Below are 16,036 nucleotides of genomic sequence, written 5' to 3' on the forward strand. Positions count from 1 at the left end.
CAAACTCAGTTCCTGGAGGGCAGCAGCCCTGCAGAGTTTAGTTCCAACCCTGCTCCAACACACATACCATGTAGTTTTCAAATAAGCCTAAACGATTAGATTAGCTGGATCAGATGTGTTTAATTAGGGTTATATCTAAACTTGCAGGTCTGTGGCCCTCCAGGAGCTGAGTTTGACACCCTTGGCCTATTACATTTTTGCCTCCTTTTTTTTTTTTTTTTTTTTTTTGCATTTTTTTTGCACTGTTAAAATATAACTAAGTAATTTTTACTCTGAGTAAATTTTAAATGAGCTACTTTTTAGTTTTACTTGAGTAGATTTTTAGACTGGTACTTTTATTTATGTAATAGTAGGCCTACTTTTACTTGAGTAGAATATGTATTGAGGATGCTATTTTGTGGTGTTCTGAGTAAGCCTCTAGAGGGAGCTCTCGAATGTGAGTTATGGTGAGAGGAGATAACGAAGGAGTGTGTTATACACGTGGTGAATAAAGAAGGTTACCCTGCGTTCAACACGAAGTGCATTTGCTTTTATTGATACACTCAACATATTGGCGACAAGGATGGCTTTGAGTCTGAGCCAACCTGTCCCGTTCCTGCAAACACCGGGTGAACCACCGATTCCATTCACAGCGTGGATCAAAACTTTCAACAATTTCTTGCTGGCCGTGGGCGAGGAGCTGTCTGATACTAGGCAGCGCGCTCTTCTGATACACTGCCTGGGAGCCGAGGGTCAAAGATTGTTCTACACCCTGAACGTGAGTGATCAGGGAGACGATACGTACACTTCTGCTTTGAGTGCAATACGGGATTTTTTTGTCCCTAAAGTTAATGTGGTTGCTGAACGTTACCGCTTCCGCCAACGGAGCCAACGCGCGGGCGAGACTACAGACCAGTATGTTGCTGCGCTACGTGAACTGGCTGCCACCTGCGAATTCGGCGCGATGGAGGACGAGATGATACGCGATCAGCTGGTCGAAAAGACTAATTCAGCTCGCATCAGAGAACGGCTGCTGCTGGAAGTGCCACTTGACCTTAAGAAAGCCGTGACTGTTGCCCGGCAAATTGAAACTGCTACAGCGGAGGCTAAAGCAATGATCGCGTCATCCGACAACTCCGTACAAGCAGTTCAACAACATAACAGGTTCCGACGGAGCAAAAGTAAAGTCAACGCCTCGCGTGGACCTCCAAAATTTACCCATTCACGTACTTGTTACCGCTGCGGATCTGAGCAGCATGCAGCCAATTTTCCTGGATGCCCTGCTAAGGAGGCAGTGTGCAGGAACTGTAACAAAACAGGACATTTTGCAAAGATATGTCGTGGAAACAAACGGGTGAGTGAAATTTCAGTACCTGAAGTGACTGTGTTAAATATTGAACATTCTGCTCGTGACTGGGGAAAAATAATGTGTACAGTACAGATATGTGCAAGCACAGGACAAACACAAGACATTCAGTTAATGGTGGACACGGGATCAGCAGTGTCCATATTGCCAATGTCCATTTACACTGGATCTTTCAGTCAAGCACCCCTTTCACCACCGACACTCAGTCTAGTTAGCTTTGGGGGCGATGCAATTAAAGTGAAAGGATGCCTGCCAGCCAGCATCTCATATGGAGGCCATTGCACTACCACAGACTTATACATTGTACAAAAGGGATCGGCTGTGCTGGGCAGAGACCTCTTTACTGGACTGTGTTTACAAATTTGTGATGGTCAGGTCAGTACAGACCAGTGCACGCATCCTGTCTCATCTATAGATGCAAACTCTGAAAACAGGCTGGGATGTGCAAGAGGATTTGTACATCGTGTTCAGGTTCGGCCTGGCAGTCAGCCGGTGCAGCAGAAACTGAGGCGGTTACCTTTCTCAATTCGCAATGAGGTGTCCAAGGAATTACAGAAGCTTGTACAACAGGATGTAATTGAGCCTGTGGATGCATCTGAGTGGGTCTCCCCAATAGTTGTCACTAGAAAAAAAGATGGGGGGATTCGGCTCTGTGTCGACTTGCGTGAGCCTAATAAGGCAGTGGTAGTGGACAGTTTTCCTCTTCCACATATGGAGGAGATGTTTGCAAACCTGTGTGGAGCGACAGTGTTTTCCACATTAGACCTCCAAAGTGCATATCACCAGGTAACGTTGCATGAGGACAGTCGAAGCCTTACTGCATTTATTACGCATGATGGATTATTTCGTTTCAAAAGGGTTCCATATGGACTGGCCTCAGCCCCAAGCTGCTTCCAGAGGATGATGTCTGACATCCTTAAAGGTCAGTCTGGAGCTCATTGTTACTTGGATGACATCATGGTCACAGGAGCAACGCTCAAGGAACATGACGAAAATCTGCAAGCTGTGCTGCAGCGAATCAATGAAGCAGGCCTCAAATTGAACATGACAAAGTGCCACTTCAGAAAAGCAGAACTGTCATTCCTGGGTCATACCCTGTCTGAGAAGGGATTACAGCCTGATGCTTCTCATATCTCTGCAGTGTCCGATGCACCACCTCCTGTTGATGAGGTTAGCCTTCGTTCATTTCTGGGTCTCACATCATGGTATTCTAAATTCATACCAAATTATGCTACAGTGGTGGAGCCATTGCGTGTGCTTTTACGAGGCTCTACTCCATTTGTTTGGTCACCTGAGGCTCAGGAGAGCTTTGAGACAGTTAAAGGACTAATTGTGAATAGTGCTGCCCTTGCGCTTTTCAATCCAGAACTACCTACTATAGTCACCACAGATGCCTCAGACTACGGAATAGGAGGTGTTCTTACCCAGATACATGCAGACAACATGGAGAGAACAGTGGCTTTTGCCTCACGCACTCTTACCGCAGCAGAACGGAAGTACTCCACAGTAGAAAAAGAGGCACTAGCATGTGTTTGGGCCACAGAGCGATGGAGGACCTACTTGTGGGGACGACACTTCACACTGCGGACAGATCACAGCCCGCTGACCACCCTTTTGTCATCTAAGGGTCAAGGTAGAGCAGGTATGCGCATAGCAAGATGGTCAGCTAGGCTGATGGCTTTTACCTATGATATTCAGTACAAGCCGGGGCATGAGAACGTGACTGCAGACTGTTTATCTCGGTTACCACTCCCTAGTACTGAACCTAGTCTGGAACATGATTTGGAAGTCGTAGCTCTCACTTCTACACTTACGGCAATAACCAGCTCTGAGTTCAAAGAGGCATGTGATTCTTGTCCTATCCAAGCTGAGCTACGCAGACTGCTCGCTTCAAAATGGCCAAAGTGTGCAAAGACACTGGATAATGCGTTAAAGCCGTATTTTCAAGTGCGGCATGAACTTTCACTCCAGGATGGTTGCGTGGTGCGCGGAACCACACGCCTACTGGTTCCAGAATGTATCCAGCCGAAGTTCATCGCACTCGCACATGATACACATCAGGGCATTGTGAGGACAAAAAGGAGGCTGAGAGAGCTCTATTGGTGGCCTGGCATGGACAAACAAGTAGAAGCAGCTGTCAAAGCTTGTGTCACTTGTCAGTTACATGACAAATCGGCTGTCATACATACCACACCACTCCAACCTGTGCCTTACCCTACTGACGCCTGGGAGAAAGTGGCCATAGACATCATGGGACCTTTTGACGCAGCACCTGCTGATTGTCGTTTTGTGATCACTCTGGTGGACTATTACAGTAAGTGGCCTGAGATAGCATTTGTCTCACATCCTACCACCCATGCCGTGACACGGTTCCTTTCTACAGTGTTTAGCAGGGAAGGAAACCCGAAAGAGCTGATTTCTGATAATGGAGTACAGTTCACTTCGCACGACTTCAAACTGTTCTTGCAAAACAGAGGAATCATACACAGGACATCATCTGTGTATTACCCAAGAGCAAATGGGGAAGTCGAACGTTTCAATCGCAGCTTAAAGGATAGTTTACAAACTGCTTTACTGGAGGGAGTTCACCACAGAATTTTTGCAGGCATACCGTGCAACGCCTCATGCCACAACACAGTGCACACCAACAGAACTTTTGCATGGGAGAGCCATGTTAACCAAACTTAACGTCTCGGGTCTTTGCTTGCCACCTGCAGGCAGGCCGCTCACACCTCACCAGCTTGCCTCACACGTGAAAGAGAAACAGAAAAAAACTAAACAGTACAGTGACAGAAAACGCAGTGCAAAACATGTTTCATTTCCGTGTGGATCGTATGTCCGTGTAAAGAAACCCGGAATTGTGCCAAAGACCCAGTTTAAATTTGGAAAACCCCTGAAGGTTGTGGGTAAGAAAGGACTATACACATATAAGCTGTCAGATGGACGATGCTGGAATGCATCCCACCTGGCACCTGCACTTGCTCCGTGCAGAGCAGATGAGTCCAGTGAACTGCCATTGTTTGACTCTGGGGATACTAATCCTGTAGGAGCTGAACAACCTGCAGTAGTTACACGACCTGTTCGGAGCAGGCGTGCCCCTGTATGGACTCAGGATTATGTAATGTAAAATGTGCTTAATGCATTACTAGCAAAATATGTGTCTACAGTATATGGAAAAGCACGTTCTTGTTGTGAATATTGTGTTGAGTAGGTAATGCTTATACCCAGTGTTTGGAAATTGCATTACTGTACCAATATTTGTTCATAAGGGTTTGTTTGCTAATCACAGTGTTGAGAGTTAAAGGTTACAAAAAGAAAAAGAAAAATCAACAGTAACGTGTATCTTAACGGCTAACTAAGTGCACTGAAACTATATACCTATAGCATGTTTGTTCTTAAGAGAGAGAGATATGTGGTGTTCTGAGTAAGCCTCTAGAGGGAGCTCTCGAATGTGAGTTATGGTGAGAGGAGATAACGAAGGAGTGTGTTATACATGTGGTGAATAAAGAAGGTTACCCTGCGTTCGACACGAAGTGCATTTGCTTTTATTGATACACTCAACATATTTACACTGTTAAAATAGCTAGATTTTCTACTACTTATACCTTATACCTCAGTATTGTAGTACATTATAAAACTGTACACAATAATAACGTAGTAAATTATAGTTTTAATTCAAATTATTAAATGGATGCCACCGTATTGGGACAATAAAGCCCTTCCTGTACCTACCCTAACCCTACCCGATACTTTATTTTCAACTTTTTGATTATATACTTCATTTTTATCGAAAATAAACGCCTTTCTGATGCGATATGAGATTTGAAAAGGGAGAAAAAAGTTCGGCAAAAGGCAGACTCGAGCTCGATTGCGTCAAAAAGCATGTGCCTTACCATCTACGCCAGGGGTGTCCAAACTGCGGCCCGCTATCACTCCTGTGGCGGCCCGCGAGGGATTAAAAAAAAAATGATACGAATCTGCAGAGGTAGGCAAACTACGGGCTTTTTCATCCAGCCCGTGAGGCAGTTGTTCCAATATGCAATATCAGTAAAATCCAATAGATGGCGCTGTAGCATGTATTTCAGTGTATAACCCCTGATTTATACTGTCCCGCCGCTCCAGTCGATCCGCGGCGCGTTTCAGAAGCGGCACTCCGCGCAGCTTCACTAAAGAGAGGCGCCTAGTCTATTTTTGACGGACGCCGCGTTCAAGCCGCACAGAAAATACAAAATAAAAAGTCAAAATTGCTATATACACTACAAAACTGACACCATTGTAAATAAGTTACATGTTTAAAAAATGTGAAAGTGTTCATTTGTTTTGAAAAATGCCTTATTGGAACTGTTTTAAAAATTAAAATACTTTCCAGTATCAGAACAAATGCCAGTGTTATCCTCCTGCTCATGGGTGCAGTCATTTTGTGGGGAAAACATGGAAATAATTTGTCGTTTTATCTTGCAAAGATATGCTTTCTTCTGTTTTCCACACACATTTTTATGAAAATTGATATAGTAGGCCTACTGTTTTTCTGGATTATAAATTGCGTTTTTTCATCTGAAATGTGCTGCAATTTCCAAGGTGACTTATATAAAGCAATCAAGGTCAATTGCAAAGCGAGCACATCAGGATTAGTGATGAGTGAGAAAAGGCAAGTGAGTTTAAATTGTGCATTTTCCAGCAACCACGCCGCTAGTTTCAGTTTCGCTTTAAATATTTAAGGCTGGGCGATTATAATATATGTTTATGGTGAATGCCACTATAATTTGAGTTTGTTTTTTACTTATGTTTTCGTTCTTTTTTTCTATTCTGACCACTGCTAAATTTACAGGATTGTTTGTGGAGTGTAGGGAATATAAAAACATGTTTCTAATGTTTGTAAACGTTTCGTTTATTTTACATTATTTCTGAATGAAATGATAAAATGTGGCTTATACATTAATTCATTTGCACACTGATGCAACTTATCTGTGCCATAAAGTGCTCATAAAAATAGGTAGAGATGGTACAAGAATAGAACTGCCATGTAGGTACAAGTATACATAGTACAGTAGCCTAGTAAGTGAGTGTCAATTTAGAAAAAAAATTAAAATAAATCAAAGCTTCATATTATGCGACCCCTCACTTAATGTGGAAAACTTGATGTGGCCCTCAAGTCAAAAAGTTTGCCCACCCCTGATCTACACCATTGAAACTAATAACGAGTTGGCATTTTTTTTTAGTGTTGACTAACCCAGAAATCCTGTATAATTCAATCAATCCGATGATGACTTCGAAACTCCTGAAGTGTTTCCACTTTTGCGTGCCGTATGTATCAGACGTTTAGCCAATGGTCCGTGGGCGTGACGTCTGAGGCTGAGAATAGGGAAAGCACATTTCCCTTTTTCTGCAAAATAAAAAAAAAATGGACATGAATAATATACATTAATAAATAAATGACAAGCGGTCCTTTAAGCGGAATTAATTTGTAGTTTAATATAATGTTCAGTTATGATAAAGTGAGATCAGACAATTGTTTATATTGTAAAATACTTTAGCAGTTGATTACAGCTTGGCATTTATATTATATATTAATTCAGATCTTATAGTAACCTTAAAAATATCACATTACTTTTTCACAAACTGCACTCCCCTGCATTATATTTCTGCCAGCTAGATGTCATTGTTTTGGAAATTTCACACAAAGACAATTCAAAAACCATACAAATACAGTATTTTCTATAGTAAATTCATGCTATATAGAAAGTGCTGTGGTAATCCTGTCATATTTAGCTTGTGTTGGAATTACCACAAAAAAAACTAAACAGAAAAAACACATATGACATCTAATGGTAAATTCTTGTGATACTGTACAACAGAAAGTGCTGTGGTAATCCTGTCATATTTAGCTCTGCTCATTTGTTGTGTGGTAAATTTATGTAGTACTGCTGCAGTACCACAGGATTGCCACAGGACATTTTTGTATGGTCACCCTACATAACAACTAATCGGTACAACTGAAAAAAAACGTAAAGTCAAAGCGACACAACACACTAACAATGAAAAGACAAAGACGAGAAGTAGAACTGGAGCAAAGAAAATAAAAGAATGAAAATCAGCTGTGAGCGCGTGCAAGGCCGAGCTGATTGCAAAAGACAATCAGCTGCTTGCGGCCGACACGTTGAAATGGGAAAAAAAGGCTTGTTCAACTTCATGTGGCGCCGCAAAGATCGGCTGCTGCCTGACAAAAGCAATGCATTCTGGTTAGAACATTTGTCTGACTTTGACCGGTGCTGCAGCCGCCTTTCTCCAATAGCACATGTGCCATCAGTACCGCGAGAGCAAACCGAGACCAGCCGCCAAAGTTGCTGCAGGCTTGTTTGAGATGCGCCTTGCCTCGCCTGTAATTTAGTCGAGAGTAGGCGGCTGCAGTGAGGGGAGGAGTGAAAAAAGTGCAGGCAAGCCGGACACTTCCTGAATCTCGTTGTGTTGTTGGACTGCAAACGTCAGCAAGGGTAATTAAATAAAGCACATGTCCTAATTACTAATAAATTACTATAGAAAAAGTAAATAGTATTAGGTTATAGCTAATGGACTTCTTAGGATTAAGGGGAAAAAATATCAGATGACATTCGCAGCCAATGAGCATTAAGCTGTGTCGTCAGCAAGTCGTTTCCCATGATGCTTTTGATCAGCGCAGTTGGTGGAGGCTGTGTCCAAATTCAGGGTCTGCATCCTTCGGAGTACTCATTTGAAGGATGTTACGTCACAGCGCCGCGACGAAGGCTGTCCAAATTCGTAGGATCCTTCAAATGCGGCCCACAAATACGTCCTCCTTTTCCCCGAATTGGAAGGATGGGTGTGGTGGATCCTTTCCCGTCCTACCTATCCCATAATTCTTTTCGGCAGAGCGTAATGGCGGACGAAGCGAGCGGTAGCGGAGTGGGAGAGGAGTTTCTCTGACAAAACAAGCTAAAGTTTATGCTTCGGCTCAATGAATTTGTAGGAGAAATTAGTAGAATACTTAAAAACAAATAAAAATAGGCTATAATGGCTTACCTGGATGTGACTGTCTTGTAGTCTGATGTAAAAAAAACTCTCAAAGACAACGAGCAAAGAAAGTATTTAATTTATTTAATTGCTTTATTTCTTCCAAAATAATTAAAATGAGGAGAATAACTCTTTGTTTGTCCATTTTCCCGCTTCTTGCTTGGCGCTGTCACGGTTGCTAGGCGACAGGATATGAGCAACGGGTAAGGGAGGGAACTGAGGCCGTTTCTCAATATGCGTACTTGTCTGTACTTGTGTTCTTGTGGACTTGTGAAACGTCATCAGTCGCTGCCGAAGTACTGTTCCAATTCAAAGTTCACATCTAGCCAAGTCCAGTTCAAATCCCCGGATGTGTTCTTGATCCGCCCCTTTTACCGAGGATGCATCGAGAGGTGACTTGTGCGGACTTGATACGGGCCATAACCCAGAATTCAGTTCGTCCTCCCGTCCTCGAGAGTTCGTTCTTCTGAGTCGAACTTGGCAAGTCCAAACTCGAAAGGACGGAAGTCCAGACTCTGCGAACTTGGTATTGAGAAACGGCCTGAAAGAAGGGTAGGCTGTCCAAATTCACAAACACCGACTTCCGGGTTTTGCGGACGTCGGAGGATCCCTCCTCCTTCAACCGGGTAGGAAGGATCCTAAGGAGGATGCAGACCCTGAATTTGGACACAGCCGGAGAGCAACTGCGCTCGACTGCAGAATCCGACACGTGCGCCTTGCGCTCGCGAGAGATTTTTAACATACGTTAGCATGACATCAGAGCAAGGCGTACCGCACTCGGACACATTTCTACCCGGCATGCATCTCGCGCTGATCACCGGTGATCGGTTCTGCGCAGATTTTGCTCATCTCAAACAAGCCTTGCGACTGCGAGAGCCTGGATGACGACACACTTTATTCTCCTTGGTTAGATTCTGTGATGACAAGCACGACGTCTGTTGCGTGTTTATTCTAACAATTCAATTCCAATAATGCTCACAAATCAGTGTTTTTATAGTGTAGTCGCACTGTTATCTTGAAAAATACTGATAAAAGCATATATACCCACACTTTATTAGTAGCCTACGCGTGCTGAACTTTATTCTTGAACAGATGGCGCTGTATTAAGCAGTAAAAAAGTGTTTCTGTTGCTCATAAAAACGTTTCTGTGTATTTCACATATATTGCATTTAATTCACTTTATCAGTGATAAGAGTATGGAAACACTGTGCGATCACTACCGGGAGCAGAAAGTGTCTGACTTGATGTCTCCTCTTTTAATTCCGTCCCGACAGCAAGCTGCTACTCTCGCCAGCCGGTGGCAGGCTAATCTCAAACAAGCCTAATAACAAAATAATAATAGGCTAATACTAATAATACACGTGCAAGGGAAGTGACGGATCAAACCTGCAACCTGACAGTGGGATATTAAGTTAACTATATTAAATTATATAAATATAAAAAGCAGAAGCATTTTTTGCAGTCTACAGTTTAGAATGCCTGGAATTTTGAGTTTTAATAGACTAATAAATCAACGTACTCGATAATGTCAGATCGCACAGCATTACAACAACATCGCAGAAGATATACTGTATATAGCACACTCCAGACTCGACTTGAGTGGAAAATCAATCATCCGTGGTTGTGTGAGCACTTGTTTGCACATGAGCAAAGGTGTTTTTAGGAGTCTAACTTAAAAGCACCATACCACTGATTCTCAAACCTGCTTTCCTGTAGTCTGTGTTCTTCTGACTTCTGACTATTTTGTAGTAAGTAACGAATATGGTTCAGGGAAATGTATTGGAGTAAAAGTATACATTTTAATTAGGAAATGTAGTGGAGTAAAAGTAAAAGTTGGCAGAAATATAAAAACTCAAGTAAGATACTCCCAAAGTTACATTACACCACTGATAAATTAATATAACATGATTTTAAATTATAATCCTGAACAGATAATTACTGAATGTACATTTAAATTTATTTACAATACATTTTCATATTTGTTTGTACACTAATGTGAGGGAACTTTTTATTATGGTATTATTTTCTTTACCCTTCTAAAGAGTCTTCTTTAAATTGTGTAAATGCTTCATCAGTAGCTTGGGGCATTTTGATGTGCTAAAATTACCAACAGGAAATGAGACAAGTGTTGTTTTAGAGCTCCTACATGCTTGCTGAAACGGCATTCAAATGTCTCCGTTTTGTTGGCGATCGGCGCTCAAGTGCTCCTCGCTCTTTAGCTCCTTGTCAGACATACTGTGTCATGTTGCTAATTAATTATTAATGAAAGTGCTGCTAAAACCTGTGCTTGTGGCAATGAAATGTGGTCTTTGTTTTGTGTTTCCTGCTATAGGTAAGCATGCCATTTAGAATATGTTTTTTTGTGGGATGGGTTTTCAGTAACTCATATATTTTGTCTCTAATATTAGATATTCAGAATATTTTTGATCATGATGGAGAGCAACGTAGGCTTCAATTCAACATCTAACAGCACTGCTGTGGTTTCAGAGAAGATCGCTCCTGCTGTAGTTCTGGGTTTGTGCTGTTTGGTTGGTTTGCCAAGCAACATTGTGGTAATCATCAGCATTGCTCGTGAGTGGAACAGAAATCTGAGCTTCACCTTAAAACTAATGCTAAACCTTGCGGTCTCTGATGCTTTGACCCTTTGCGTGGCTCTCTTTGTGCTGTATGGAATACTGTTTGGATGGATATTCGGCCTTTGGTCTTGTAAGTTCATGTTTTTTTGGGGTCACTGGAGTCTATATGTTGCTGTTCTGACGGTCACATCCATGAGCGTGCACCGCTATCACAATGTCATCAAGTCAAGAGTCACTAACAGGATGATACTGCAGAGACTGGAAGGACGGCACAGGCGCCTTCAGCTGATTGGCATCTGGATTCTAGCTTTTGTCTTTGCCCTACCAGTATTTTTTACTCAAGGACTCAAAGACAAGAATGGATTGCTAAGATGTCAGAGGACAATGAAGTCACAGTCTGTAGAAGTGACTGTTTTGCTTTTTGAGATCCTGTTGGGGTTTATCATTCCATTTTGTATAATGTTGACATGTTATCTCTGGTTGGACAAAGGGTTGAGAAACAAAGCCAAGAGCTCCAGTCTAACTAGAGCTCCTCAAGACCAGGAACCCAGAAACCAGCGGACAAACATTAGGACTTACAAGAAGAAGCTCGTGATCAGCATTGTTGTGGCTTTCTTTCTGTTTTGGACTCCTGTGCACATTATCAATGTGATCGATATAGTCACTACTCTGAATAAAACATCTCATCCAGATGTTCATTCCCAACTGAACTCTTTCCGCCGAGTATATGGTGATATAAGCAAGACTCTGGCTTTGCTGAACTGCTGTCTGAATCCTTTTCTTTATGTTTTCTTGTCAAGAAATGTCATAAAGTGTACTAAGTAACCCACATTTGTTTATTTCCAATTACAAATTCAAATAATTATGTTTAGGTTTTTAAACTGCTCATTTCAGTTTGCGTAAAAATTAATTCACTGTTGTAAAAAGCTGCATTAATGCAATTCTAAAATCTGAGATCCACCAAAGGATCATCTGTGTGAATGAATAAATGCTTACCATAATCATTAACACACTGAGGATTAATATGTCTTGTTTATAATTATTTAAATAATTTATAATTTCTCTAATTTGTGCATGTTTTCCGTGTTACTGTCACTGCATTTTGCATTTCTGGTATGAAAATAGATTTTTCAATCTTTAGAAAGATGAACATCATTTTCAATCATTTATAAAAACAACCCTGTAATGAATTTAATTGCTGCTATGGTGTCTTATAAATGTTGTCCCACTATAATACTGGCAGGCAGATGTTTAGGTCTTATATTTTTGTAATGAAACTATATCCTTGCTTCATTAACCTGACACTAAATGCTAAACCAGAAACAGGAACGGAAACACTGTGCATGTGGTTTGACCACTTTGTTCCGTTTCAGATGAGTATCTGACGTGTGATGACATGATGATCAGTTTGCATTGCACCATTTGAACAATGTATGAAAATTTATTAAATGTATGTTTTAGATTAACCTGTATCCATTAAAACATGATTAATAGCAAGATGGACTGAATTTTTTTTAATGAAAATATATTAAAAACAACTGGTTTGAAATATATAGGCCTATATCCCAGGGGTGTCAAACTCAGTTCCTGGAGGGCAGCAGCCCTGCAGAGTTTAGTTCCAACCCTGCTCCGACACACATACCATGTAGTTTTCAAATAAGCCTAAACGATTAGATTAGCTGGATCAGATGTGTTTAATTAGGGTTATATCTAAACTTGCAGGTCTGTGGCCCTCCAGGAACTGAGTTTGACAACCTTGGCCTATTACATTTTTGCCTCTTTTTTTTTTTGTTGCATTTTTGCTCCCACTGTTAAAATATAACTAAGTAATTTTTACTCTGAGTAAATTTTAAATGAGCTACTTTTTAGTTTTACTTGAGTAGATTTTTAGACTGGTACTTTTATTTATGTAATAGTAGGCCTACTTTTACTTGAGTAGAATATGTATTGAGGATGCTATTTACACTGTTAAAATAGCTAGATTTTCTACTACTTATACCTTATACCTCAGTATTGTAGTACATTATAAAATGTACACAATAATAACGTAGTAAATTATAGTTTTAATTCAAATTATTAAATGGATGCCACCGTATTGGGACAATAAAGCCCTTCCTGTACCTACCCTAACCCTACCCGATACTTTATTTTCAACTTTTTGATTATATACTTCATTTTTATCGAAAATAAACGCCTTTCTGATGCGATATGAGATTTGGAAAGGGAGAAAAAAGTTCGGCAAAAGGCAGACTCGAGCTCGATTGCGTCAAAAAGCATGTGCCTTACCATCTACGCCAGGGGTGTCCAAACTACGGCCCGCGGGCCATCTGCGGCCCGCTATCACTCCTGTGGCGGCCCGCGAGGGATAAAAAAAAATGATACGAATCTGCAGAGGTAGGCAAACTACGGGCTTTTTCATCCAGCCCGTGAGGCAGTTGTTCCAATATGCAATATCAGTAAAATCCAATAGATGGCGCTGTAGCATGTATTTCAGTGTATAACCCCTGATTTACTGTCCCGCCGCTCCAGTCGATCCGCGGCGCGTTTCAGAAGCGGCACTCCGCGCAGCTTCACTAAAGAGAGGCGCCTAGTCTATTTTTGACGGACGCCGCGTTCAAGCCGCACAGAAAATACAAAATAAAAAGTCAAAATTGCTATATACACTACAAAACTGACACCATTGTAAATAAGTTACATGTTTTAAAAATGTGAAAGTGTTCATTTGTTTTGAAAAATGCCTTATTGGAACTGTTTTAAAAATTAAAATACTTTCCGGTATCAGAACAAATGCCAGTGTTATCCTCCTGCTCATGGGTGCAGTCATTTTGTGGGAAAACATGGAAATAATTTGTCGTTTTATCTTGCAAAGATATGCTTTCTTCTGTTTTCCACACACATTTTTATGAAAATTGATATAGTAGGCCTACTGTTTTTCTGGATTATAAATTGCGTTTTTTCATCTGAAATGTGCTGCAATTTCCAAGGGGACTTATATAAAGCAATCAAGGTCAATTGCAAAGCGTGCACATCAGGATTGGTGATGAATGAGAAAAGGCAAGTGAGTTTAAATTGTGCATTTTCCAGCAACCACGCCGCTAGTTTCAGTTTCGCTTTAAATATTTAAGGCTGGGCGATTATAATATATGTTTATGGTGAATGCCACTATAATTTGAGTTTGTTTTTTACTTATGTTTTCGTTCAAAATTTACAGGATTGTTTGTGGAGTGTAGGGAATATAAAAACATGTTTCTAATGTTTGTAAACGTTTCGTTTATTTTACATTATTTCTGAATGAAATGATAAAATGTGGCTTATACATTAATTCATTTGCACACTGATGCAACTTATCTGTGTCATAAAGTGCTCATAAAAATAGGTAGAGATGGTACAAGAATAGAACTGCCATGTAGGTACAAGTATACATAGTACAGTAGCCTAGTAAGTGAGTGTCAATTTAGAAAAAAAATTAAAATAAATCAAAGCTTCATATTATGCGACCCCTCACTTAATGTGGAAAACTTGATGTGGCCCTCAAGTCAAAAAGTTTGCCCACCCCTGATCTACACCATTGAAACTAATAACAAGTTGGCATTTTTTTTTAGTGTTGACTAACCCAATCACACGTTAGTGGGTGGAGTTAGTGTAAATAGCCTTTGCCTTACTTTATAAGTCATTGAATTTTCAGGGTGTTCAGTTTGTGAATTCCCATTGGCCCTCAATGCGTGAGGGAAAGTCTGAACAGCTATAAGTGTGTGAGGAGATGATGTGTGAAGACCTAGATGGGGAGGAGAGTCTGATTCACAGAGATAAAAACCAGTGATGTCTCAAACTTTCAGGTTTAGTCCTGTCAAGTGACTAGTGATAAGCAGTCATTTTTGAAAAAGCAGAGGAGTGATGCTTTTTTATTGTGCCTTGATCACCTGCTGTACATCTGAACATCCCAACAGCTTCTTTATGACTATGAACTTTAAATGGACACATCACTAACTGTAAACAGTAACCAGCCTAATAGGTCATATCGAGGGGTGAGAACCAGTAAGTGACATTATTAGTGAAATGGAATATATACATCAAATGAAAGCTCTTAATGAGCTCTTTCTACTGGCAAAAGTACTGCCATTCATGAGTTTACAAATTTGTATTATAAACAATTGAAATCAAACTATGGTAAAATTTTAGTTTTGGATCTCATGTAAAGTTGGTGAAATGCCACTTAAGCCCTTCTGGTTCTCACCCCTCGATATAAGTAGAAAAGACACTAAACAGAAAAACAAAATAGAAATGTTCCTCTCCTGCTATATTCTGTTTAATCACATTACATGCTTTATGCTGTGTATTGCAAGAGATATGTGTTATTTAACGTAAATGTAACTGGTTTAGGCTTAAAAGAAAATTCAGAAGAATTCCAATGAAAGCAGCAAGTATCAGGGCATTGCAAGCTATTTGTAAAAATGTTGATTGAACATATCTTTCTGGAAATTGGGAGGATTACAATGGTACATAAAGGTTCATCTTAATTCACCAAAGCATCAGCTTTGACTATGAATTCAACTCAGACAGTCAATCAGACCAGTGGTTCAGTTGATAGAGCCAATTTCTGGTTTTGTTGTATAATAGTGCCACCAAGTGACATAAAAAAATTTTTTTTTCATGCAATGTTTTGTGGCCCCCCCAGAACCTCCTTACACTAGGGGGCCTCAGCAAACTTCCAAGGGGGAAGAAGAATGACTTAATAAAAATTGAAATTAGGTTATATTAAAATAGTCTCTGAAAGTCATGTAGCGCCGTTGTGCTTTGGGGTGTCCCGACTTCGAGTCTTGGCTTAGGGACCTTTCCTGTAGCTCAAATAGTAGAGCATGGCGGTAGCAACGCTAAGATCATGGGTTTGATTCCCAGGGAAAGCAAGAGCTGATAAAAAAAAAAAAAAAAAAAATTTTGAAACTGTAACTTGAATGCAATGTAAGTCGCTTTGGATAAAAGCGTCTGCTAAATGCATAAATGTAAATGTCCTGATCCCATCCCCCTCTCTTTCTCTTCCACTTAGCTTCATGTCCACCTACTCTTCTATCTTAATAAATGCAAAAATTAA

General features: G+C 40.6%; 1 protein-coding gene across 1 annotated transcript; it reads left to right on the forward strand.

Moving 5' to 3' along the window:
* Positions 1-10,571: 10,571 nt before the first annotated feature.
* Positions 10,572-11,772, forward strand: LOC306842884 (C-C chemokine receptor type 7-like; the record flags this gene model as incomplete). Its single annotated transcript, XM_079374041.1, has 2 exons — positions 10,572-10,703; positions 10,780-11,772. Exon 2 carries the CDS (start codon positions 10,801-10,803, stop codon positions 11,770-11,772), a length of 972 nt encoding a protein of 323 aa, XP_079230167.1. The 5' UTR covers positions 10,572-10,703; positions 10,780-10,800.
* Positions 11,773-16,036: the final 4,264 nt, after the last annotated feature.

This window comes from Barbus barbus (assembly GCF_936440315.1).
Source record: "Barbus barbus genome assembly, chromosome: 23".
In the NCBI taxonomy this organism is placed as follows: Eukaryota; Metazoa; Chordata; class Actinopteri; order Cypriniformes; family Cyprinidae; genus Barbus; species Barbus barbus.